Source organism: Henckelia pumila, chromosome 1 (assembly GCF_033568475.1).
Source record: "Henckelia pumila isolate YLH828 chromosome 1, ASM3356847v2, whole genome shotgun sequence".
Lineage (NCBI taxonomy): Eukaryota > Viridiplantae > Streptophyta > Magnoliopsida > Lamiales > Gesneriaceae > Henckelia > Henckelia pumila.
Window position 1 is genome coordinate 26210077 of NC_133120.1, and position 20365 is coordinate 26230441.

The 20365-nt window shown below is 38.5% G+C and overlaps 1 protein-coding gene and 1 non-coding gene across 2 annotated transcripts; one reads left to right on the forward strand and one right to left on the reverse strand.

Annotated features, from left to right (window-relative positions):
* Positions 1–10539: 10539 nt before the first annotated feature.
* Positions 10540–10646, reverse strand: LOC140876951 (small nucleolar RNA R71). Its single transcript, XR_012149176.1, has one exon. It is a non-coding gene; the product is annotated as a small nucleolar RNA R71 (small nucleolar RNA).
* Positions 10647–11020: 374 nt separating this feature from the next.
* On the forward strand, positions 11021–12218 carry LOC140860636 (uncharacterized). Its single transcript, XM_073263641.1, has 4 exons — positions 11021–11311; positions 11356–11443; positions 11516–11711; positions 11849–12218. The coding sequence occupies exons 1-4, from the start codon at positions 11021–11023 to the stop codon at positions 12216–12218; spliced, it is 945 nt and encodes a 314-aa protein (XP_073119742.1).
* Positions 12219–20365: the final 8147 nt, after the last annotated feature.

Here is a 20365-nt window from a genome sequence, read left to right on the forward strand (position 1 = left end):
GTAGGATCGTTATTTTGTATTTTGGGTTCTTCTCGAACTTCTTCGAGTTCCATCATCTCGCCTTTCTTATCCAATAAGAAATCCTTCTCCAAGAAGGTGGCATTCCTAGAAACAAACACCTTTGTTTCAGCAGGATAATAGAAATAATATCCGATTGAATTCTTCGGATACCCTACAAAATAACATAAGCTGGATCGACTATCCAACTTATCTCCCACTGTCCGCTTCACGTAAGCAGGACATCCCCAAATCCTCAAGTACGAATACTTAGGAGCTTTGCCATTCCATAACTCGTATGGTGTTTTGTCCACTGCTTTAGTGTGGACGTTGTTCAACAACAATACCGCCGTTTCAAGCGCATAGCCCCAAAACGAAGGTGGAAGCTCAGTGAAGCTCATCATAGATCGAACCATGTCCAACAAAGTTCGATTACGACGCTCCGATACACCATTAAGCTGTGGTGTCATAGGAGGAGTCCACTGAGAGAGAATCCCATTCTCTTTCAGATAGTCCAAAAACTCGGTACTCAAGTATTCTCCACCTCGATCCGATCGAAGTGCTTTAATACTTTTACCTAGCTTGTTTTCTACTTCAGCCTTGAATTCTTTGAACTTTTCAAATGCTTCAGACTTATATTTCATTAAATATAAATACCCATACCTTGAATAATCATCAGTAAAGGTAATGAAGTAGGTGTGGCCATGTTGAGTCCCTACTCTAAATGGACCACAAACATCTGTATGGATCAAATCCAACAGATTCTGACTACGCTCAGGTTTCCCCTTAAAAGGAGATTTAGTCATTTTTCCTTTTAGGCAGGATTCACAAGTAGGTAGAGAGTTAATATCAGACATATCAAACATGCCCTCTCCCACTAGCTTGTTCATCCTCCTTGAGGAAATATGACCTAGTCTAGCGTGCCAAAGGTTTGCCGGGTTTTGACTATCGATTTTCCTTTTGTTTGTTGTCGCCGGTTTGTCAATACAATTCACTGGAACGTCTTTTAGTTTTAAATTGTATAGATCGTTTTCAAGTTGTCCATTTCCAATTAAACATTCATTCTTGTAAATATTGCAAATCCCATTCACAAAATTACAAGAATAACCATCTCTATCAAGCATAGAAATAGAAATAATGTTTTTAATTAAATCTTGTACAAATAAAACATCTCTCAACAATAATTTAAAACCATTCTGCAAAATCAAACAAACATCTCCAATGGCCGTAGCTTCAACTCTGGAACCATTCCCGAGCCTCAGCTGGGTCTCACCCATTCTAAGCCTGCGACTTCTTGTCATCACCTGCAAATCATTGCAAATGTGAGATCCATATCCGGTATCCAATACCCAAGAAGTTGTATTAAGTGACATGTTTATTTCGATATAGAACATACCCTTTGCAGTTCCTAACTGCTCAAGATACTCCTTGCAGTTGCGCTTCCAATGACCCGGCTTCTTGCAGTAATGGCAAACATCCTTGGATTTTCCATTGTTTGAAGCCTTTGTCTTTTGCTTCTTCTCGGGTTCCACTTTCTTGGGTGGGGCAGAACGTTTCTTGCCCTTCATACTTGGCCCCTTCTTAGCAGAAGATGAGGAGCCCACCAAGAAAGCTGGCTTATCCTTCTTAAGTGTGGATTCATATGTAACGAGCATATTGACCATCTCTTCAAGGGGCCTCTATCTTGTTCATATTAAAATTTATCACGAATCCATCAAATGAAGAAGGAAGAGATAGAAGCAGCAAGTCCACATTGAGTTCATGCTCCAACACCAAATCAAGGGTCGCTAACTTCTGTATGAGCCAAATCACTCGTACCCCATGATCACGGACCGAAGTCCCTTCACGCATGCGGCACGTCATCAACTCCTTAACAGTAGAGAACCTTTCAGCCCTCGACTGAGCCCCAAAAAGTTCCTTGAGTTGCGCGTGAATGTCAGCAGCATTCACCGTGTCCTCAAATCGCCTCTGGAGTTCATCAGACATCGAGGCTTGCATATAGCATTTGGTCTTGATGTCATGGTCACACCATGCATCAAGTTTGGCCAATTCCTCCGGACTTATGTCAGCTGGTGCTTCCTTCGGAGGTGCTTTCTCTAACACGTAGAGCATTTTCTCCGAAGTTAAGACAATCTTCAACTTCCGGAACCATTCCGTATAGTTGGCGCCAGTCAACTTGTTTTGTTCAAGGATCGAGAATAATGGATTTCGCGAATTCATTGTATGAAATACTGAAAAGAAAAACAGACATATATCAATGATTGTTTAACAATTTACTAAGACATAAAATAGGCGAATTTAATTTTATGAATCTCACTCCCACTATTTTAACGATTTCACCACCCTCTAGTGAAAACGGGAAACTTTTTCCTTAGTGAGAACATGGAGTCCAATTGACAAACTTATGGTCCCGAATAATATCAGCCAACCATAATTCTCAAAAGGTAGAGCCCAATTGCTTCCAAAGCAACCCCCATGTGTTTACCTCATGTCCAATAAGGGCCCAATAAATATGACGCCGTTTAAAGTGACATGTCAAGATGACCCATCAATATTAAGTTGTGATGGACGGTCGCCATGTGGATCCCCCAATAATATGAGCCGATCCCATGGGAGTTCCACCCAACTTACAACATTTGTCGATCCAATGTACAGCTTTCCGACGGACGGGCCCCCCCAATAATATGAGCCGGACCGTATCCGCGGGTAGCATCACATACATTGACCGTTGATGGAAGGTAGGAACATTTAAACAATATTTAAATTTCCTTTATTTATCTTGATATAAATTTTAAATCATATTTAAAATGAGGGATTTTATTTATAAAATTATTTGTCTCATCATATTTAATTTATTGCATGCATTGCCGGATTCACGCAATTTATGTCTAAACATGCATACAATCATAATATCACATATTATATAGGATGATCGATTCCATTTCTAATTGACCCGTGGTTGCCAATCACGGGTCTTAGTCCAATCCTAGGTAATATGCAGTATGCAAATGCAATCCTATTACATATGCTTCCAATTTACATTTCTTCAGTCTTCATTGTCTGCTGGGCCCACCATCTTCAAATCTTGATCTCCCACTAAATCTAATGTATTTACAATAAATAACAATGACAAGTAGGGGATACATTTTTAGGGGTGGGAACGGGCTATAAACCAAGCCCACTTTTATTACATATGACATTCATATCGGGCCATAAACCAGGCCCATTAATAAAACCAACAACAATAAAAACAAAATGTAAATTCCTAACATACACCTACAAAATTGGTCATGGCAATCGATCATCCTTATCCAATAACATTTAATTCAAAATTTGGATTGGAGTGCTGTGGCAATTCAAATTTAAACAAGATAAAATCATATTTTATATATAAAATCTCATTTCACATATAAAATCATATTTTATCTCTATATCAAATAAAATCATATTTTATCTATAAAATCCAATTTTACAAATAAAATCATATTTTACTTAATATATCATAAGATCATATCTTATCATCAATTGTACCAAAATAATTGATTTCAAAATTCAATTTACGGATAAAATATTAAAATTTTCCAAAAATTCAAATTTATCCAAAATCAATTTTAAAATTTACGGACTCGAACAATTCGATCCGAAATCTCGTGAACCAATCAAAAACAATTTTTGACCGGACCAAAAATAAAATTTTAAATATTAAAATTAATTTTTAAATAAAAATATAATTTTTTTTCCCGCGGGCCGCCCGGGACACTCCCGGGCCGGCCCGCACCCGGGGCGCGGGCCGGGGGCAGCCCGGCTGCCCCCTTAGGGCAGCGCCTGGCGCCGCCCCTGGGCGGCGACGGTCGCCGCCTTGGGCGGCGCCGTGCGCCGCCCGGGGCAGCAACAATTGCTGCCCCACCGGGCAGCGATCCAATCGCTGCCCGGGTTTTGCCCCGAAAAACTTTTTTTTTTTTATTTAAAAATATTTATTTTGTTTCAAAAACCGAGACTCAAAAATTTTGTACAATTGATTAATTTAATCGTTTGATCTGAGCAACCTGGCTCTGATACCACTGTTGGAAAACGCGGCTCTCAGATCAATCACGATTGATACCCGGTGCAGCGGAAGTTTAAAAATTTTGTTATGGAACAATTCCATAGTGTGGGTATCAACCGTTCAACGATTAAATTATTGTGTGTGTAAAATTTAAATAACAGTTATTAAATTTTACCTCCAATCTCGCAACGAGATTAATGGACACCAACAGATTTGATCTGCTCTTGTTGTCTCTCCCTGGAACCGATGAACTCCTTCAATCAGGTCCACGAATGAGGTTTTAAATCCCTCTGATAGATTGCACTAGAAAATCTATCAGAAGTTTTCTGCGAAGAGAATAAACGAATCTGATTCGCTATTCCTTACTGCGATTCAAAATCACAGACCGGAATTTTCTCGGGCAGAGGACAGGGAGGGGACGGCCGAAACTTTTGAGAGGCTAGGGTTCGATTTTTGCTTCTAAAAAATTATGAGCTGTTGTTTCTAATTTCTGTACTGAAATAACTTATTTATAATGCAGGCCACTAACACCTTAGGGCCCATTAGTCATAAGCTGGGGCCCGACAAGCAAAGCCCGCTCGTTCAGAAATTAATATAAAATTCATCGTGACTCCGATTGATGAACTGATTTCACCAATGTGCACAGAAACCATTTCTGCACATTTTAAAGTCAAAATAAATTTTCCTGAATCCGAATTCAGTGGTTTCCAAAAATGTCCATCCCTATGTCATTTTAGGAAATCCTACTCCCTTACTCTTATTTAAGAAGTCCAACTCCTTAGTTCATTAAATTTAACTCTTTAAATTTAACTATCTCAACGGGGATTAAAACTCCATTACACTGTGTGACCCTCAATGGTTCAGGGATACAGCTAGCCGTGGGCTCACAACTCCTTGTGACTCGGAACAACACTTTCCGACTTGCCCAACGAATCATGGTAAAGCGCCTAGCAACATCGCCCCATGATTCCCTAGGTATCACTGATAGTGCCTACAAGAACCAGTAGATTTTGGTTAGCGTACAGTACGGTCCCTTCATCCATATATCCCGATCGAATCAACAACCATTGGTATATCGAGAGTCGCTCAAGATTCGATAACTATGCAATACATCTTGAAGATCAAATTAGTGACATCGCATGTGCTACTAAGAAACCATTTCTTAAATCACATCAATTACTCTGGCCAGAGATTTATCACACTAATATCTCCTCAGATCGCATAGGATATCCACACTCGCAAGTATGTGGTGAATCCTTGACAACAATGCATTGACTCCTATATGTGTCGTAACTGTACCCAATCTCGACACCTGATGACCCCCATAGAGTCGGTAAACGAGTCAAAGCACAGCACTAGCATATAGAGTCTCCATGATGTTTCAAGTCGTAAGGACTAATGGTGTACAACCAAAACCGCGGACTTAATCCACTCGATAAGTGATAACCACTTGGAAAGTCCGGATAGGGTAGTTCGATTATTCATCCTATGAATATCCATTTGCATGCTTCGAACATCTCCATGTTCCCTACCAATGAAACGTGGTACTCCGCATCGCAAATGCTAGTCTCAAACTCGAGCGATCCTTATCCTTATTATCGGACGGCTCAATCGACTAGGAACGGTTTTAGAACATACAGTGACTATAAGATGTATTTCATGATAGACATCTCCATGTTCTACCACATCTTACATACACTATAGTATATTCAAGGTCTTTATCAAAACAACAATAGTATATCACAATATAACAATATGAAGTAATATAAAGTCATTGCCATAAAAGTGTAAATAATATTAAACAAAAGATTGTTCATACAAAGAGTCATCAAAGCCCATAGCCACACAGTTGGCTCACTGGGCACCCACTCTTACAGAAATCTGAGTGTTTTAATTATTTCGAGCAATAAATTCTTGGGCTTTTGAGTGGGCTTTTCCATGACCATATAAAAGGAAATTTTCATTAGACAATGGAGGGAGCCGCCACACACACATATCGTACACATCAGAGAATAATTTAGGGCTTTGATCGTGATTTTTGAAGAAGAATTTCTGGAGCTTACTTGAAGAACGAAGACGGAGATCGATCGACCGGACACGGCGTTGACGAAGTATTTGTTTTCTAAAATTTATTGAATTCTGAATTTATGTCTGGATTTTTGAATATGTTTTGGTTTTATTTGAATTCAGTTATGAACTAATTTTTATAGTCTAGAGGTCGGATGGAACCTGGTGTAGACGCTTTAATGAATTTTTGATTTTATTGAATTGAGTTTCTTCTAGATTAATTGTTTTTTTTTCTAGAATTGATTGTTTTTTCAATTATCTGATCAATAATTGATTTGTTATATTTATTTGAAATCTGGCATTCGGGAGAGGAGATTTTGAATAGGACCATTAGAAAATACACTGTTAATCATTTATATAGCTCGGGAGAGTGTATAATTTTAACAGAGCTTTTAAAAGAGAACATTGTTTTGTGATAGATCACTGCAATAAATTCTTAATAGGGATATTGGAATTTAATTGTAGTTGGTAAAAATTATTTGTTGCTCGGGAGAGGAAAATAATAAACTTAAGTGTTCTTGGCTATTAATTATTTGAAATTCATGAAGATTAATTAATTAGGATTGATTGTTGTTGAAACCAGGTGAAATCTAAACATCTAAACCATTTTTCTCTGATTGAATTTTATCTGAAAGTTGTGTGCGTGATAATCAAAACTTCATTTCTATTTTATTTTTCTGCAAAATTTCTGAAAGTTTGATTTTTTAGATAAAGTTTAGACTTTTTTAATTACAAGCACTGAATATTTTTATTTTACTCCCTGTGGGATCGATATCTGATTTTATCACTATATTAAAACTTGACACTCGTATGCTTGCGAGGAATTTTCACAACATATCCACGAAAGAGGATACTTATTTTTCACCGTCTCTTTATTAATTTGTCGATAGTTATTAGGAGTCATTTTCACATGTTTTATTGCATGATTTTTATGTGTTTTGCATTCGTTTGTATCAGTTTGTTCGTTTTAATCTTGTTTTGTTGCATTTAGTGTTTTCCTTTGTGTTTTGTTCACTTCTCTTGATTTATGGTTTACTTGGAAGGAAAATGAGAAGAATCAGTATTTTTTGGGAATCAACAGGGTGCACTTGAGCTGCTAAATATTGCAGCTCGAGCGCATGCATAAAAAAGGTAACAGAAAGAGGGGCAAAAACTATGCGCCCAAGCGGTAATTTATTACCCTCGAGCGCGTGCTCAAGAAACAAAGGCAGCAAGGAAACGGAATTCTCAGCGCCCGAGCTACAAATTTCTACTGCTCGGGCTTTCTTGCGTAATTTTGGAAATTTTGATTCCGGGTGTTTTAGAAGGAAAGGACTCTGAGGGCAATATAAATAGAATATTTTCAGAAGTTTTGAAGGTTGGATAGACGAGATATTACGAGGAGACGACTACTGAAGATTGGTGGCTTTCTTCATCTCGTTTTGAGTTTTTCATCTTTCAACTTTTAGATTTTTATGTTGAGAAATTTTGTTAGATTAATATTTATTATGGATTGTAGGAGCTAACTTTATTTTGTTGGAATTGAGGGGATCTGAACCCCGAAACATGTTTGTGTGATTGAATTTGTTGGACAAATTGAGTTTACTTTATACTATTATTTGATTTTGTCATGGTTTATTCTTCTATGTTAAGGAGTAGCTAACTTTAGCATAGATTTGTAGATTATGAATTGTTATTGAGAGATAAATTCATGATTAGGACGAGCGACATAATCCATAGACATAAAATATGCATAGAGATATGATATTTAGTACATGTTGATAACCATACACCACCAGGTTTAAAATTGTAGGAATTCAAGGAACTCAAAGCAATCGGTAATGATAAATAATCGGAGAGATTTGATTGTTTCATTAACATGAATTAGATTGGCATAAAATCGAGAGAGAGTGTCAATATATCAGGAATTCCTGTCGAATTTATGTGTATAAAAGTGAATTTCAATCGTCCAGTTCAATTAGGAGAAAGGTGAACCGAGATTCCAACAAAATATTATCATATTATATTTTCTCTTTCGAAAATTTGAATTCGTTTATTTCCTTGAAATTTATTTATTTAAGTTGAATTCATTAGTTTATATTTTTAGTATAATCATTCATCAAATTTTCTTTACTTTGGTAGAGGAATAAAATAACTGAGTTATTATGACATAGTCCTTGAGGACGATACTCGTACTCAGTACACTTTACTATAACATGATTCGTGCACTTGCGATAATTTTGAGCATAATTGAGAGATAAATTTTATTGATTTTAAGTGTTAGTATTTGCTCGATCAAGTTTTTTGCGCCGTTGCCAGGGATTATTGATTACTTTGATTTTCTTTGTTTAATTTTCTCTACTCCAATTTTCATCACTATTTTTATCTGTGAACTGCAGGATACTCCGGCAGTGCATGCAACATTCACCTAAGTTGGAACTCGTACCCTTTGATCTAGAAATTGAAAGAACTTTTCTTAGGATAAGAAAGATAAAACAAGAAGCAATGGCGGACATAGAATGACGATGTTTAGAGGGAGATGCTGAGAATAATGCACCACCTGTCTACAGATCCATGATGGATAGCGCATTTCCATCCATTGAAAATGCTAGAACAAGCATCATCGGACCAACTATAGCAGCGAATCATTTTGAATTAAAGCCTGATATCATTCAAATGGTGCAAAACACACTCCAATTTTGTGGGACGATGATCGTTGACCCATATGCTCACATTACAAATTTTCTAGAGATTTGTGATACTTTCAAGATGCTTGGAGTTTTTGATGATGCTATTCGTTTGCGTTTATTCCCTTTTTCATTAAGAGATAAGGCTAAGGCATGGCTGTAGTGACCCATATTCGGAATTAAGGATTAATTGTAGTTAATCCAATAATTATGTTTAGATTAAGTGAGAACATGATTAAGGTAATCCCAAATGGATTAACGGAGTTCGAAAATGGATCCAAAAACACTCGAAAGTAGCCGGGAAGCTCCGAAGTGAACGGATGGTCCGAACGGAGTTTGAAGGCTCCCAACCCCTCCTGCCAGCTGTCCTAAAATATTACGTCACTGGCAACGTCAGCAGAAAATCGGAGGCTCCGATCGTGTTTGGACAGGTGTATGGTTGCATGTGAGGAATTTGACGCATGGCACAGAACGGACAGCCTGATGCGGGATCGGAGGCTCCGATCGAGTTCGGACGATCCGAGCGCATGATCGGACGGTCCGATCGTGCTCTATAAATAGAGGGCCGAGGAGTGCATTTCAAAGCGCACCAAGTTCCTCTCCTTTGCCCACGTGGCTCTATTTTAGGGATTTGGGTACTCTTATTTTAGAGTTGGAGTAGGAAATATATTTTAGCATAGTCAGACAGTGTCTGACATAGTATCGGAGCAGTGCTCGTGGAGTGGAGCCGTGCTCAAGGTTGTGGAGCTGCAGCAAGGGTATGCTCCTAGTTGCGGGATAGTCGCCATCAGTAAGCTGACAACAGACACAGGTATAGCTTTGGTCTCCTTAAATAATTTGGGAGTATGCAATAGCTTAGTTAAGGCTTTTAGATCTTAATGAATTATGCAAGAGTATTTTCATTGTAGAGCTGATGATAGGCTTGGAACCTAGAGTGGGACTACTAGGACTGCCTGTAGTAAGGTACGTAAGTACTGACTGAGATGAATAACATGATATATATTATATGTGTTGCATGAGTATGTGCTACATTTTTTATATGTTTTACGGCTTTAGCACACGCATGTTTTTACGGTAGACTGCATCTGGTATGATGTGAGTATAGACAGTTTCCATCGGTGATGAGTTACTCCTTATGGATTCGTGTCTGGGGACACTCAGCCCTTGGGTTTTGCTATCACTAGAAGCCACCACAACGGTGGGGCAGACGCTATAGTTTATAGGTGAATATAGGATCGGCACCGCGGACTTGCTATTCGACATTGCCCTGTATATTCATGGTGCCTCTGAGTACTATTTTTTTACCCTCGTTTTAAATACACTTATGTGCTGCATATATTATATATATCATTGCTTATGTATTGATCTTAGAGCTCATGTCCAGTATTTTCTATATGTCTGGACACCCCATTCGACGGGGCATGTGTAGGTGCAGGATTAAGCACTAGGATCTTCGAGTAGCCTGTGACCAGTGAAGACAGCAGGATTAGCTGTAGGTCTTTACCCTTAGGATTATTTGTAATTCGATTGGATTGTTTATTGGCTTATTTAATTGGTTGTATTCTGTCGGTCTGCTTTTATTTAAAGTCTTCCGCAGCGATTTATTTTTAATGCATGCTTAATTATTCTCTAACTCTGATTAGGTAGTGGATCCGGGTTGGGTCACTACAATGGCTAGCAAATCTACCTGTAAGTTCCATCACCATTTGGGAGGATCTCGCAAAATCTTTCCTCACCAAATACTTTCCACCATCCAAATCGATGAAGCTAAGAACTAACATCACAACATTTTCTCAAGGCGAACAAGAAGCACTCTATGAAGCATGAGAGCGCTATAAAGATATATTGAGGAGATGCCCACACCACCAACTACCAGAGTGCCTTGTGATAAATTTTTTATTATGGTCTTCCTCACACTAATCGCACCATGTTAGATGCAGCTGCAGTTGGTAATTTGCTACGAAAATAACCAGAGGATGGGTATGAGTTAATTGAGGAGATGTCATCTAGTAGTTATCACCCATTGTCTGAGAGAAATGCAGCCAAGAGATCAGCAGGAATGCATCAAATAGATGCATTCACTTCAGTAGTAGCTCAGCTTGAGGTGATGAATAAGAGGATTGAAGAGCTAAGTTTAGGGAATTCTGCAATGAGTATTCAAGAAATGTGGTGTGAGAAGTGCGGTGCTGAAAATTTCACGAAAGATTGTCGGACTTGAAATCCATCATATCAACCGGAGGGAGGTATGGTAAACCATGTGGGAAATCAAAACCGCCCTTGGAATGATCCATTCTCAAATACATATAATCCAGGATGGAAACAACATCCAAAATTTTCATGGGGTGGACAGAATAATAGGCCATATGGGAATCAGAACTATGGAAAACAGCATCAGGAGGAGAAGTCAAGCATGGAACAGATGATGCAAAAGTTCATATCATCCATTGAAACCAGAATGAAAAATCAGGATGCATCGATAAAAAATTTTGAGAATCAGATAGGGCAGTTGGCTAAAGCGATGTCTAGTAGAGATTCGGTTACTTTGCCAAGCGACACGGAAAAGAATCCAAAAGATTCAAGGCAGATGAATTGAGAAGTGGGAAGCGAGTAGAACTTGAGAGACAAGAAGAGAAAGAGCCAGAAGATACTATATCGGAGAAAACTGCAGGTAAGTCTTCTACTTCTACACTACCACCCACATCACTAAATAATTTTGTTATTGCACCACCTTTTCCTGCAGCTCTCATGGAATCCAATCTAGACTCCCAGTTTGCAAAATTTCTAGAGGTATTCAATAAATTGAATATCAATATCCCTTTTTCCGACGCACTGATGCAAATGCCCAGCTATGCTAAGTTCTTGAAGGAGATTCTCTCCAACAAGAGGAAATTGGAGGAGAATGCCATGATCAGTTTAACGGAAAATTCTCTGCACTGGTTCAGAACAAGATTACACCAAAGCAAAAAGACCCAGGGAGTTTCTCTATCCCTTGAATGATTAATGATGTGTCTTTTCATAAAGATTTGTGTGATTTAGGTGTTAGCATAAATCTAATGTCATATTCTATTTTCAGGAAACTGAGTTTGGGAGAGCCGAAACCCACCAGAATGTCATTTCAATTGGCTGATAGGTCTCTAAAATATCCAAGAGGGATAATAGAGGATGTACTGGTGAAAGTAGACAAATTCATCTTCCCGGTGGATTTTGTGGTACTTGACATGGAAGAAGATTTGGACATGCCTCTTATTATGGGAAGACCTTTCCTGGAAACAGGAAAAGCACTCATAGATGTCCAAAAGAGAGAACTACTTTTAAGAGTGGGAGAGGAGAAAATTTCTTTTGATGTGTTTAATGCGCTTAAATGTTCACAATATAATGAAGAATGTTTTCAAATAGATGCAATGGACTCACTTTTGAATAATTATGTGCAGGATACACTCTAGGAACCTTTAGAATTGGAGCTTCTATCTCCTGGTCATGAGGACGAAATCAATGCAGGAAGAGAAGAGATGACGACATACTTGAACAAAAATCAGTCATGGAGAAAAGGTGGCAAGTTTAAACTCGAAGATCTTGGTGACCGGATGGATTTAGTACTCCAGAAACCAAGTCTTGAAGAACCACCGACTGTTGAATTGAAACCACTGCCAACTCATCAAAAATATGTATTTCTTGGTGAGAATGAAAATTTTCCTGTAATAATTTCTTCTTATTTGACAGATGAAATGGAGACCAAACTACTGCATGTTCTCAAAAGGCACAAGAGTGTGTTCGCATGGAAGGTAGCAAATATCAAAGGAATCAATCCATACATATGCATGCATAAAATCTTAATGAAAGAGAACATCAACCCGTTGGTCCAACCACAGAGGATATTGAATCCCAAAATGCAAGAGGTAGTGAAGGCTAAAACAATAAAACTTCTGGATGAAGGTATTATTTACCCAATTTCTGATAGTGCATGGCTGAGTCATGTTCAATGTGTACCGAAAAAAGGGGGAATAACTGTCATTAAGAACGAGAAGAATGAGCTAATACCTACTAGGACAGTCACAGGTTGGCATGTGTGTATAGATTATAGGAAATTGAATGACGCAACTCGTGAGGATCATTTTCCCCTACCCTTTATTGACCAAATGCTAGAAAAACTTGCTGGGTATGAATTCTATTGTTTTCTAGGTGGGTATTCAGGGTATAATCAAGTTGCGATTGCACCTGAAGATCAGGATAAAACAACTTTACTTGCCCATATGATACGTTTGCTTACATACGTATGCCTTTTGGTCTGTGTAATTCTCCTGCGACTTTTCAGAGATGCATGATGGCTATATTTCATGATATGGTTGAAAATTTTCTAGAAATGTTTGCGGATGACTTTTCAATTTTCGTTCAATCTTTTGATGCATGTCTGAATAAACTAAACACTGTTTTGATGAGATGCAAGGAAACCAATTTGGTTCTAAATTGGGAGAAATGCAACTTCATGGTAAGAGAAGAAATCGTATTGGGGCACTGCATATATGAGCAGGGAATTGAGGTGGACAGAGCCAATGTGAAAATCATTCAGAACTTACCTCCACCGATGACAATAAAGGGAGTCAGAAGTTTTCTAGGCCATGCCGGTTTTTATCGGCGGTTCATCAAAGATTTTTCAAAAATTGAAAAAACTCTGTCTTCTTTATTGATGAAGGATACACATTTTGACTTTGACTCACATTTTTTGTAGGCATTCGAGACTCTGAGAGAGAAATTAGTTACAACACCAGTGTTGTCATCTTCAAATTGGGATCTTCCATTTGAGGTTATGTGTGATGCCAGCGACTCGGCGGTTGGAGCTGTGCTTGTCCAACAAATAGACAAGATATTCCATACTATTTACTATGCTAGAAAAACCTTGAATGAAGCTCAATTCAATTATTCTACCACTGAAAAGGAGTTGCTAGATGTAGTCTTTGCACTTGACAAGTTTCATTCATACCTTGTGCTTTCAAAAATCACTGTATTCACTGACAAATCTGCAATAAGATACTTATTGGCTAAGAAAGATGCAAAACCTTGGTTAATTGGGTGGATCCTGCTCTTACAAGAATTTGATCTAGAAATAAAGGATAAGAAAGGAGTGTAAAATGTTGTAGTAGATCACTTGTCTAGACTAGAATGCATTCCTGAGTGCTCACAGAATGATATGGAGGAAATAGATGATTGATTTCCTGATGAACAGTTGTTTGCCATAGAAAACTCACCTTGGTATGCTAATTTTGCAAATTACTTGGTCACGGTCACACTTCCACATAACTTATCTTTTCATCAAAATAGAAATTTTATGTCAGATGTCAAACATTATTTTTGGGAAGAGCCCTTTCTGTTTAAAATTTGTGCTGACTCGATGATACGGAGATATGTGGTAGAAGAAGAGATGAGAATTATCCTCAGTCATTTTCATGACCGTGAGGTAGGAGGTCACAATGGGCCAATCATGACAGCAGCAAAGGTACTTGAATGTGGCTTTTATTGGCCAAATATTTTTAAGGATGCTCGTGCTTATGTCCTTGTGTGTGATTGATGTCACCGTACAGGTAATATCTCAAACCGTCATGAAATGCCATTGAATAATATTATTGAGTGTGAGATATTTTTTGTTTGGGGAATCGACTTTATGGGACCATTTCCAAATTCTTTTACAAAAAAATATATTTTGGTCGTCGTCGATTATGTTTCTAAATGGGTATAGGCTGAAGCTTTTTCAACTAATGATGCACGGGTGGTCATAAAATTCTTGAAAAAAAATTTTTTTAACCGGTTTGGTACAACTCGTGCAATTATTAGTGATTGTGGCACCCAATTTTGCAATAAACTATTTGAAAAACTTTTGAAGAAATATGATGTCAAGCACAAAGTTTCTACACCCTATCATCCCCAAACAAGTGGACAAGTAGAAGTGTCAAATCAAGAAATTAAACAATTTTTTGAAAAAAGTGTGAGTACAAACAAAAAATATTGGGCACTTTGACTTGACGATGCGTTATGGGCCTACAGAACAACATTTAAAACTCCTTTAGGAACCTCACCATATAGATTGTTGTTTGGTAAAGCATGTCATTTACAAGTTGAATTTGAGCATAGATCATATTGGGCCATTAAGGCACTAAACTTTGAGTTTGCTGCTGCAGGTGAGAAGATATTGCCATAGATGAACCAATTAGAGGAGTTTCAAGATCACACATACGATATGGAGGTATCTTACAAGGAGCGGACTAAGAGGATACATGACAGACGTGTTCGCCATCGAGAATTCAAAGAAGGAGACGTTGTCCTGTTATTTAACTCCCGGTTGAGGCTTTTTCCAGGAAAATTGAAGTCTAGGTGGTCTGGCCCCTAAAAATCATCAGGGTGTATCCATCGGGGGCCATCGAGATAAAAGACGAATGAAACGAGTCTTTCACAGTCAATGCTCAGAGGCTAAAACATTATGTGGGAGGTGATGCCGATTCCATGCCAGTCATCGCCACACTGACTGATCAAGACTAGTTTGGGGAGGAGAACAGTCGAGCTCTAGACTCTAAATTAAGAACTACTCTCTTAACCCTCTTTTATTTAATTTAATTTGCTCTAGTCTATTCATTCAATTTTTAGAAATTTTCTTGATTGAGAAAAAAAAACTGCCCCACATGTTTTGTTCAAAAGGGGATGCGCTCGAGCTACGAAATCTTGCAGCCCGAGCGCCTAAATTCACTGCCCCACACTGTTTTGTTCAAAAGGGGATGCGCTCGGGTTGCCAAATCTTGCAGCCCGAGCACCCTAATTCATTGCCCCGCACTATGTTGTTAAAAATGCGATGCGCTTGGGCTGCCAATCTTGTAGCTTGAGAGCCCAAATCCACTATCTCACACTTTTTGTTAAAAAAGGGGGTGCGCTCGGGCTGCCAATTCTTGCAGCCCGAGCGCATCACGTAGATAACATTTTAAAATACCCGATCCCCTTTCCTTTTTCATTCCATCTCTTTCCTTCTCTCATCTAAACCTTACGCCCCTTTCTCTTTAATCTCACTCTTGACTTTTCTCCTCAAAATCGCAGGTAACCCTCCACCATATCTCAAATCCCTTTCAGGATGGAACCAAAGAAATAAAAAATCGCCTCATCTCGGGCATCATCTTCCTCCGCCAACATCATAGAAGGGAAATTCATCTCTGAGGAAGCCAAAGCACGTTACAAAGCAGCCAAGCTCAATAGGAATCCGATCCCCGATAGAGGAATCGATTTATCAGATGTTTGCACCGTCTTTCTTGGCATCACTCAACGCAACTGGACTGAATTTTTCCGCCAACCTCAAGCTGTCGTCTTGCCTTTGGTGAGGGAATTTTACGCCAACGCCCCGGAGCAAATCGATAGCAAAGATTTTGTTAGGGTTAAGTTGGTTCTTTTCGACCCTAACACTCTCAATACTTTATTGCAAACACCTGCGGTTGATGACCACCAATTTCAGGCATTTAAGGCTAGTCGTGATTTGAATCTTGTCTCCGCTGAATTGTGTTCTGATGGTAATGTGTGGAAGGACCCGGTGAAATTTTTATCGTTTAAAGAAAAATTTTTAAGGATGGAACCAACACTATGGTATTATTTTCTCACTCATAGAATGATGTCGGTTCCCACACGAATGACGTGGTGACTAGCCGGGCAATTTTGTTGTTTGCATTACACAAGCACTGGCCGATTAATGTCGGTCAACTCATCAACAAGGAGCTCTATACGTCTATCCGCACACCAAACATTGGCTTGTTCTTCCTGTCCATTGTTTCCGAACTTTGTGTTCAAGCTGGAGTAGTTATTAGAGACGACGAAGAATGGCAACATCCTATGCAAGAGGTGGATGATTCCATTGTGAGGACAAAAAGGACTGTTAGAAAAAGAGCGTTCACATCGAGCGGACAGGCAAGTTCTGGGGTAGGTCAATCTTTGAGGCACGTACCAAAACCTCCACCCAGACGTCTCTCCAGTAAAAGGACGATCAATGAATTATCTGTCTGGGCTCAATATCAAAATGAATTCCAGAACATTACATTTGATCATCAGGAGTCGATGAACGCTATGCTGCGAGGATTGCTCTTTAACGCCGGCTTGGATCCCGCGGACTTTCCAGCACCACCACTGTATCCACCGCCATTTTGCTTCCAATATGCTGCACCCATCTGTGATATTTCTGATGATTTAGATGAAAATCCAGCTGGCGAAGACGAGGACCAATGATCAGGGGAGTTTGTGTTTTGTTTTATTTGTTTATGTTTGTTTTGTGTTTTACATCATAAATTCTGTTTTTCATTCTCCGTGTTTTTAGGATTGTCTTTTGGTTTATTTAGCATTGAGGACCATGCTCATTTCTAAGTTTGGGGAGGGTGTTTTTATTTTTTCTTGCATTCTGTTTGTTTCCAGTGTTTTTGTGATGTGTAATGCATGCTGTCTGTGGATGAATTCATAAAAGCCAGTGATGATGCGTAGGAATACATTTTTAAATTATAGCCTTGAAATAATAGACCTTTGAATTGATTGTGAACATTCATTTTCACTATAGTTCAACCAGTGAAATGCAATAAGAATGATTAAGTTTCAGTGGCTAGATCATTGCACGACACTAAGGGTTTATCGAACTCGAATGAATACTTTGTGATTTCAGTTAACTCTACTAATGCACTGATGAGTTTGGAAAAGTGAATGATTCATAGCGCACCCGTAAAAATAAAATTTTTAAATGTTCCATCCGGGCTTTGATTTATGGATTGGAATCCTAGTCCCTAAATAACAGCCATGTTTGCGGATTTAATGGGGCATGAAAAACTGATTTCTTGCAAAAAGAAATCCTATTTTTTAACAAAGATACTCCATCCGCTCTATAGACGAGGGGATTGAAATTCGAATCCTATCAAAGCTATAGCAAAGTCTGCGGGTAAAATGTGGTATGAAAACATTTTTTATAATTCCATCCGGTCTTGATTTGGGATTTAAATTATAATCCCTAAATCTGAGCTAAGTTTGCGGATCAAATGGGGTTAAAAATTTACGGGATGTAACATCCGATGGTGCGTAATTGATATCTATGGATCATTCATTGGTAACTATTTTTTGAAAATTCCAAAGGAGGTGAAAAGGTGGAGGACATAACTGAGAGAACGGGTGTTTAAGGGGTAGATTTAACTTCATTTGTCATTTAGATCTTATAGCCCAAGTGAATTGAGTCTCTTTGAGGTGAATAACACTGGAGCCACTATCCACACACTCACGTTCACATGAAATATGAAGGGCACACTGCAATTTTAATGCAAGCCAATGAAATATCTGAGGCTTGGAAAATATGAGTTTATCCATATTTGTTGTGTTTTGTTTCTGTTTTGTGTATTGTGTGCGTTCTAGTTGTCACCTATTTTGTTCGAGGACGAGCAAAAGGTTATTTTGGGGAGGTTGTTAGGAGTTATTTTCGCGTGTTTTATTGCATGATTTTTTATGTGTTTTGCATTCTTCTGTGTCAATTTGTTCGATTTAATCTCGTTTTGTTTTCATTTAGTGTTTTCCCTTGTGTTTTGTTCACTTCTCTTGATTTATGGTTTACTTGGCAGGAAAATGAGAAGAATCAAGTATTTTTGGGAATCAAGAGGGTGCGCTCGAGCTGCTAAATATTGCAGCCCGAGCGCATGCATAAAAAAGGGAACAAAAAGAGGGACAGAAACTGTGCGCCCGAGAAGTAATTTATTACCGCTCGAGCGCGTGCTCAATAAACAAAGGCAGTAAGGAAGCGGAATTCTCAGCACCCGAGCTGCAAATTTCTACCGCTCGGGCGCTCTCGCGTAATTTTGGAAATTTTGATCCCGTTTTAGAAGGAGAGGTCTCTGAGGGCAATATAAATAGAAGATTTTCAGAAGTTTTGAGGGTTGGAGAGATGGCAGATTACGAGGAGGCGGCTACTTAATATTGGAGGCTTTTTTCATCTCATTTTGAGTTTTTCATCTTTCAAGTTTTAGATTTTTATGTTGATTAGATTAATCTCTATTATTGATTATAGGAGCTAAACTTTCTTTTGTTGTAATTGAGGGGATCCGAACCCCGAAACACGTTTGTGTGATTGAATTTGTTGGACGAATTGAGTTTACTTTATACTATTATTTGATTTTGTCATGTTTTATTCTTCTATGTTAAGGAGTAGCTAACTTTAGCATAGATTTGTAGATTGTGAATTGTTATCGAGAGATAAATACATGATTAGGATGAGTGACATAATCCATGGACTTAAAATATGCATAGAGATATGATATTTAGTACATGTTGATAACCATAGACCACGAGGTTGAAAATTGTAGAAATTTAAGGAATGCAAAGCAATCGGAAATGATAAATAATCGGAGAGATTTGATTGTTTCATTAACATGAATTAGCTTGGCATAAACTCGAGAGAGAGTGTCGATATATCAGGAATTTCTGTCGAATTTATGTGTATTAAAGTGAATTTCAATCGTCCAGTTCAATTAGGGGAAAGGTGAACCGAGATTCCAACAAAATATTCTCATATTATATTTTCTCTTTCTAAAATTTGAATTCATTTATTTCCTTGAAATTTATTTATTTAAGTTGAATTCATTATTTTTATAATTTTTAATATAATCATTCATCAAATTTTCGTTACTTTGGGTAGAGGAATAAAATAAATGAATTTTTGTGACATAGTCCTTGAGGACGATACTCGTACTCAGTACACTTTACTATAACTTGATTCGTGCACTTGCGATAATTTTGAGCATAATTAAGAGACATTTTTTATTGATTTTAAGTGTTAGTATTTGTTCGATCAATAGTCAATGCTAAGACGCATCGACCCATCTTTCTTCTTAACAAATAAGGCTGGGGCTCCCCAAGGCGAAACACTCGGCCGTATGTAGCCCATATCAAGAAGATCTTGAAGTTGCTTTTGTAACTCTCTCGTCTATGAAGGTGCTAAACTGTACGGAGCTCTGGAAATCGGTGGTGCCCCTCCCCTGGCACTAACTCAATGCCAAACTCGATCTCCCTCACTGGTGGTAAACCTGGAATCTCCTCCGGAAACACATCGGGAAACTCACGGACTACAGTTATCTCCTGGATTTTTGGTCCCTCCAAGTATGCATCGATGGCGTAGATAAGGTAGCCTTCCCCGCCAGACTCTAAAGCATGTCGGGCTTTCAGAGCAAAAACCACTGGCATTGGATGTCGTGCTCCCTCACCATAGAAGTACCATGCCTCGCCATCCTCGGGACGAAACTGAACAAACCTTTGATAGCAATCAACTATGGATCTGTAAGTAGTCAGGAGATCAATCTCGATAATACTGTCAAAATCTTCCATGGCTAAAACCATCAGGTTAGCACTAAGCTGATTCCCCATGCAACCCACAACTAGACGCTTGGCCAAGACCTCTTGACCCATCGGAGTCGATACTATTAGCAATACGTCTAAAGAGATAAACGATAATCAATACCTCTTAGCAAAACGTGCTGAGATGAATGAGTGTGATGAACCAGTTTCAATCAAGACATAAGTAGAAATACCACACAAACTACAAGTACCTACGATC